This window comes from Merops nubicus, unplaced genomic scaffold, assembly GCF_000691845.1.
Source record: "Merops nubicus isolate BGI_N331 unplaced genomic scaffold, ASM69184v1 scaffold8459, whole genome shotgun sequence".
Classification (NCBI taxonomy): Eukaryota; Metazoa; Chordata; class Aves; order Coraciiformes; family Meropidae; genus Merops; species Merops nubicus.
The window spans coordinates 12,912-20,394 of NW_008631622.1; the positions used below are offsets into that span (position 1 = coordinate 12,912).

The 7,483-nt window shown below is 40.1% G+C and overlaps 1 protein-coding gene across 1 annotated transcript in view; it reads right to left on the minus strand.

Annotated features, from left to right (window-relative positions):
• Positions 1–301: 301 nt before the first annotated feature.
• IL6ST (interleukin 6 signal transducer) overlaps positions 302–7,483 on the minus strand; it is a 19,901-nt gene continuing 12,719 nt past the window's right edge. Inside the window, exons 11-16 of the mRNA XM_008947631.1 lie at positions 7,100–7,119; positions 6,772–6,918; positions 5,675–5,815; positions 3,114–3,210; positions 2,287–2,368; positions 302–1,434 (exon numbers count right to left, since the gene is read on the minus strand). Coding sequence (XP_008945879.1) covers positions 709–1,434; positions 2,287–2,368; positions 3,114–3,210; positions 5,675–5,815; positions 6,772–6,918; positions 7,100–7,119 — 1,213 coding nt within the window. The 3' untranslated portion in view covers positions 302–708. The remainder of the gene's footprint in view (positions 1,435–2,286; positions 2,369–3,113; positions 3,211–5,674; positions 5,816–6,771; positions 6,919–7,099; positions 7,120–7,483) is intronic.

Below are 7,483 nucleotides of genomic sequence, written 5' to 3' on the forward strand. Positions count from 1 at the left end.
GCGTCAAAGTGCAAGGCACATTTCTAGGCCAAATTGTGTAGCTCGTGTGCACACATCTAAATCTAGGCAGAATATCAATTACTAGAGTAGCATTTAGAGTCAAGCAATCATGCTGTTTTCTTATTTGCACACGACAGCAAGTTCTGTTTAAATTTTATAACTTTTAAACAGGGATGAACATGATTTGCCTGTCTGGTAAGCTGGGCAAGTCAAAATTCATAAAGTCTATCGAGCTACTGAAAAGTACATGACAAACGTTCTTCCATGACAGAATACTAAGCTTCAGTCTTAGATCACAAAGATGCTCCAAGCAACTAAAGCTGGCATTTTTTTTTTGTACACTGTCACAAACTGAAGCATTTCTTCTAGAAGGTCTATTGGCCGATGTGATTAATTGAAACTTGCCATTTTCAATCATGTGTGAATCTGATATGACAAGGAACAAAAATCCCAAGGTAGCACAAAGGCTTGTTCAGCTACCCAGACATAAGATTTTATGTAGTGCATAAAAGTTTAAGTCTCTGGTAGGTCTGGGCTGCAAATTTTTCACAAAACACAGTCCTTATTGTACTTTGTCAAATCACTCTTCACTTAATTTCAATATTTTCATCTGTATTCAGATAAAAATACCTAGCTTAATTTATCAGAAACACAGGAGAAAGTGTGAACAGGCACTAATGAAGGCCTAAACAGAGCCAGTCTCTTCTCTCACTGAGGCATATAGCCCCCTTGCCTTACAGTCTGTGGGAGGTAACTTTTTGGCATTTCATCAACTGATGGTGGATTTCCCTCCATTGTTTCATGTCTCACAGTTTGTCCTTCAGTACTTGTCTGTACAACATCTGACAGAGCAGCTTCCTGGATATTTTTTTCCAGCCCAAGACCCACCAGCTGTGAACTCTGACCTGAGATCTGCAGTTGTGCAAATCCAGCAAGATCTCCCTCATTAGCAGAAGCAATTAGCTTTGCTCTTTCAAAGCATGGCCTGTCTGTGTTAGTTTCATCCTGACCACCACTTTGTTTGAAATACTGCTGCCTCTGTGTTGTGCTGTCACCTCCTCCAGTGTGATCCTCTGATCTCTCTTCTGAATCTAGCAGTGGCTGAGTCGACTCAGACCTTGAAAAGACTTGGACAGGAGTTTGGTCTCTGTAGCCATTAAGTACTACGGTTGAATACTGTACAGTGCTTGAAGTGTTTTGTGTAGTTTCGCCTTCGTCGCTGTCAGAGACACTTTGCCTAGGAGAAGACATGCATGAGGATCCTCCAATACCGCTGCTGTGGCCTTCTGAAGTACTCTTCTCCTTTTTAAGCAAGTCAAAGGGCTTTAGATCCTGTTCTGAAAGAGACTTCTTGTCATCAGCTTCTATTTCTACGACACTTACATCTGTAAAGCTGCCTTCAGGGTACATCTGATCTTTGGAACTAAAGTTATGCTGAAAGAAAGAAAAGTGGATGTTGCCTAAGAGGAAGGTTATGTTCAAAATCAACCCCCCCAATAAATACATTAATTTTTATTCTGTAATTATTTTGAGTTTCTTCATGTAAGTTCTCTCCTTTCTAAGTCCAGCTGTATCTCCAAAGTATCTGTTACAAAATGAATTATCTAGCTTTGTTTCCAATACAAAGTCTTAATTATGCAGCTATTCTAAACCCATAGTGTAGTGTGCAAGCTTTGCTCTAATTTTAATATTCTTAAGAGCTGTAACTATTTCCTGTGCAGCACAGGAACATTCTATATTGAGAGCCATACGTACATGGCTTCCAATAATGTATTCAACATCACAGCACTTCTTCACGCAAGTTAGCCAGTTTATTGCACAGAAATTTCTTTGTCATTCACCCAGCACGGGGCACAAGTTTTGCTGGCATCTCATCCATGAGGAACTCTTAGAGCTTCCTCTCTCATTCATGACTTAACTGTGCAAACACATGTCACTTCAGAGTTTTAAGAATGGGAATCATCAGCCTTGTTTGCTTAATCCCAATTGCCCATGAATGAGTAAAATAATTAGGACTTAACCTTTCCAACTAGTAAACAAGATAATTCACAAAGTTAAAACCTGCTTTATTCTGTGAACTTGTGCTAAGCATCATATATTTCTAATGCTGGAACTATTGATGCAATAAAATCTAACCATATCATAGCACAATGCCACGGAAGTTAACAACTCAGCTGTTCTCTCCCCCCAAACCCCTGCCTTGAAATTCACATGTACTAGAAGACTGGTTAGCTTTTTTGAAACCTTGTAGAGTGGGTATATAGGATGCAGAAAGATGAGTATTACCTTAGCTGGAACTTGAGGAGACCACTGAGCAATGTTACTTTTGGATGGATCAGGGACAATAGGCCAGATATGCTTTTTAATTCTGTAAAGGATTAAAGACAGAATAAAATTACAAGATGCACCCTCCAAATTCCTATGCTGACAGGAAATAGTGCATAATTCACCCAGTACTGCACAATCCAGGATGCCACTCCTTTACACAGTGATCTTGCGAAAGCATTCACTTCCAAACAGGAATGCTCCCTGCACCTTGCATCTTTATTGGAAGCTGTACTACTCAAAGCACTGCACTTCTAACTCCTTTGCATATTAGACGTAGCCATCATACCTAAGGCAAAACAACAAATAGTAATATTTGTCTATATTTTTTGGCTGTAAAGCTTAAAGTTTGCCAACACTAACTGAATAGCTCAAACACACCCTGCAAACGAATCTTCTGAGCTTCACAAGCTAGGGACAATCATTCCACTCTCACATGATGGACTAAGGAAACAGACAGTATATCCTGAGCAAAACCTAACAAATGTAATCCTGACCAACTCTAGCAAGAAAAGCAGAAATCTCCTTGCAGGATTGTCATGGAACATTTAGTTTCTGCACTAATGTTAACAGAAGAAACTAGTTTTAACAAGAAATTGGTTTCAAAAGAGGCACCAATTTCTCAAGGAAAATACAAGAATGTTTATCTCTAGTTAGTGTATGAGTGTTTTACCTTCTTTTTCTGATCCAACAGCAGGATATTTACTTGTTTGAGTTGAATTATTATCATATCTCTGTTATGTCTGGAAATATCAGAGGCATAACACAAAGACTTCATGTATACTTACAAGTCACGTTTATTGAAGCAAAACAAAACCCCAAGAAGCACAATCAACAGGAATGCGAGACACACAGGTACAACTATGGCTTCAATTTCTCCTTTCCCTGAGGAAAACAAAGAGAAGCAGTTATAACCTGCTTTCACAAGCAAAGAAGTCAGCAGCAGCATACATTCCCAAAAGAACAGGGAGAATCTGAAACTCAAGAAACCTGCAGTGCCCAGTCTTGAGTTTCACCTTCAGGAGAACTTTTTCACCATATGAAAAGTCTCTTGGTGAAAATATGAAAAGCTCTGTCCCAACAACCTGTCTTTCATCAATAAAAATACCACAGGCTGCTCTAGAAGCTGTAATACTGACAGAGCAAGTAATTTTACAGTTTGGGAAGATATGGCAGTAACAGTCATGTGAGTTCATCTGTGGTCCATGTTTCCACGGCCTACTGGTGCCACAACATCATAGTCAAATACATAATGTAAGCAAAGTCACTAGTCATCCATCAGATATATTCTGTAATACAAAAATGTCCTCTGCCTGCAAGCGTTTTAGGTTGCATTACTATGTATTGTTTCCAATGGTATACACATTCTTACGTACACCTTACAGAATGCCTATGTGTCATGGTTTAAGCCCAGCCAGCAACAAAGCACCATGTGGCCACTTGCTCACTTCTCCCAGGTGAGATGGAGAAGAGAGTGTAACTAAAGGCTTGAGGGTCAAGACAAAGATAGGGAGATCACTCACTGATTATGGTCACAGGCTAAACAGACTTGGGAAAAAAAATCCATTTAATTTATTACCAATCAGAGTAGGATGAGAAATAAAACCAAATCTTAAAACCACCTTACCCTGAGTCCTTCCCTTCTTCCTGGGATCAACTTCACTCCTGATTTCTCTGTCTCCTCCCCTGCCAGCAGCAGGGAGGGGAATGGGGGTTGCAGTCACTGTCTCACATGGTCTCTACTTCTCCTTCCACCTCAGGACTCCTCACACTCTTCCCTGCTCCAGTGTGGGGTCCCTCCTACAGAAGAAGTCCTCCACAGTGTCCTCCAGTGCGAGTCTGCAGGTGGGCATCTGCTCCACCTTTAACCTCCATGTGCTGCAGAGGGACAGCCTGCTATGTCACCACAGGCTGTAGGAGAGTCTCTGCTCCAGCACAATTTCCTAAATCCTTCAGTGACTTTGGTGTCTGCAAAGTTGTTCCTCTCACATCCTGCTCTGCCACTGGAAGTTTTCACAGTATTCCCCACCCCGCTTCTTAGACGTTATCACAGAGTCACTACCACTGCAAGTGACTGGGCTGGCCTTGGCTAGAGACAGATCTGACTTGGAGCTGGGGAAGCTTCTTGCAGCTTCTCACAGCAGCCACCCCTGTAGACCTTCTCCTGCTACCAAAGACCTGCCACACTTTTGTGGTTTGAGGGTTGGGATGGGGGCGTGACCTTCCAGCACCTGGGAGGACCCCAGGTGGGGGTGAACCATTGTATTCCCTCCCCTTCCCACACACACTCTGCTAAGAGGCAGGAAGTGGGTGCTAACGGCACTCCTGCCCTGCAGCTCAGAGGTGGAGGTTGTGCTTTCGCTCCGTGGGACCTTGGAACTATTTCTGAGGGTTTCGTATATTTTGCTTATTTTTGTATTTCCCCTAATCTTTGTATATATTTTTTTTCTTACCTCCCTTTTTTGTTTTCTGTTCCTTGTTAAACAATATGCTTCATATTTTTTTTTCCAAAGTCTCTCTCTCTCTCTGGGAGGAGTGGGGGAAGGGGAGTACATAGTTCTGTTCTGTGTGGGTCCTGCCCTGAACCCCGTTTTACACGGAACCAGAACACACAAATTCAACACATTAGGGAGCAGCAACACTAAACAGGAAGGAAAAAAAACAACCGAAACACTCAAAACTTGCCAGATTTAATTAAGTGATTTCCACAGTTAAATTTGGTTAATACTGTTGTTCTTACCATTATAAAAAGGAAGCTCTCTCTCTAAAGCTGAACATACAATAAATTTAAGTCGTCAAAATGAGTCCTTGTAAAGAACTGTAGCAAACTTTAATATGAATAAGAAGGTGGAACTTGAGGAAGAGTTGTAAGAATGGCATGTACTGACTGGCACCTAGATCACAGTTCCAGCACACCTTTGCAGCTTCTCAGGACACCCATACCAGGATAATAAGGGCCAATCTACCTTCAGAATAAAACAAAACCTCTGGACTCTAGAACCAGGATAGGAGCCAGACACCAGAAGAGAAGACAAGAGCACTAAGAAAAACTATAACCTAAAGTATACACAAAGCACACTCAAACCCAGCATATTTGTCAACATAAAAGAGCAATCCAGGAGGCTTACAGAGAATAACTTGTCCTCCATACAATCAGAAGAAATCCTGACTGACTCTAAGTACTAGAGAAGCTACTCGGATTAACACTCACTTTCCAAGTGTGACTGCAACTGAAACCAGCTCCCTTTAAATGAAATCACCTTCCCCTCCTATTAGATTTTGCACAGAGCTTTGCTATGTTGTTGCAATATTACTTGCTGGTCCTACTGATTATGACACTTTCTCTTACCAAATTTTTGAGTAGTAAATGTAAAATCAGGACCACTCCTGCCTCCTTCATCCGTGTATGCCATCATCCGCACAGTATACAGCGTGTCACTTGTCAGAGAAGAAAGGGTATACTCCGTCTTGGAAGGATCCACTGTCACAGCTAAAGAAAGGAAAACACTTAGATTAGTTTTCTGTACAATTTATTATATCTCCATAGACACAGCAGCATTAGGACATCATGTCTTCAGATGTACAAGACAGTTTTAGTAGAACGCATGGGTATACAGGAGATAAAATAGACACAGAAAGACTAAAGACCTTTACAAGAAATGCCGATATTAATTTGTTTCTGTTCAAGTGTTTAACACAAAATATTAAGAGAATAATTTTCTGTAGTTATTTACCCCCTGAGAATGTAAGTACAAACTAAACGAGTAGTAAAGTTGAAGCTTAAGGTGTTTTAAGCAGGATACACAGCTAACAAGAAATAGCTAGTTATTAACTAGAAAAAACATAGTTAACTAAAAATAAGGAGGAGGAGGATATAAAGCAGGGGTTAAGTAATTGGCTGTTCCAATTTAAGCAAATGTAAAAAAGCAGTTTTTGATAGTGCTAGCTCCCTGTCTATAGCCTGCAGGTCATACACACTACTGGGAAGTAAAATGTACTTCAAACAAGATGCTTTACATCAGTAATATATTAATCTAGAGTTCCAGGAGGATAAAAAAAAAATTACCCCCCCCCCCCCCCCTCCTATTTTTAAGGCTTTATCCTAGTTAAGTGCAGTCAACTCCTTTACATATTTAATTGTCTAGCTTCATCTTGCTATACCACCAACTTCTCCTGTACTTTGACAGGAAGATATGAACACAACACCTGTATGTTAGCGTTCAGAAACTAAACTCAGCACCCTGTTATGCAGAGATAGAATGTTCTGAATTCTTTATCATGGACTTTTCTATATGGAGAAGAGCTATGCCTCAGACATCAGCATTATGTCATCATAACAGACTGGCAGCTACACTCAAATCTGTACCTTTTTTTCAGGAACATATATTGGAAAGGATACAGATGGAATATTTTAATATCACAGAACATTTCTCTGCTTTCTGTTACCTGTTTCATTTCCATCAATAGTTTTGTAAAATATGGTGTAACTTCTGATAAATCCATTTTGTTCATCCACTGTGAGTTGGTTCCATGTCAAAACAGCTTCAGCTTTTCCCACCTTTTTGGTTTGAACAGTGGGTCCTTTTGAAGGACCTGTAATGGGGGATGAAGATGAGTTTTCTCTTGAGCACCCTTGCATAGAAACAGTGTATTAATGAGCACTGAACTGCTACTGCATAAAAAAAAAAAATCAAAGGACTAGCTGGACTAACTCATCTGCAAAGCATTATTTTCAGACAACACAGCAACTCCAAAGACGTTTTAAAAGTGAAACCTCCAGGAAGAAGGTAAGAAAAACAGTATTCATCAGGTCACATGAAATCTTCAACTGAAGTTAATCTTGGCTTTACACCTGAAATTTAAAATAAATATGCACAGAGATATTACTATACCAATAAAATAAACTCATGCCAAATTGTCCGAAAAAGGTTGGAAAAAATGAAAAGAGTCTGCCACAGACATCTGTTTAATTCCTAAATACTGTAAATAAGCAGAATGGATGCTAAGAGAAGGGACAAGATCGATTATGTCAGATTATCCTTGAGTTTAGAATAATTTTTCATTACACAGTCCCAATTTAAGCAAAGGCCTCATTTTTTGTCAAGGCAGTCATTTTATGTGATTTAAGATGCCTGGTTTGTACTTACGATCCTGCTGA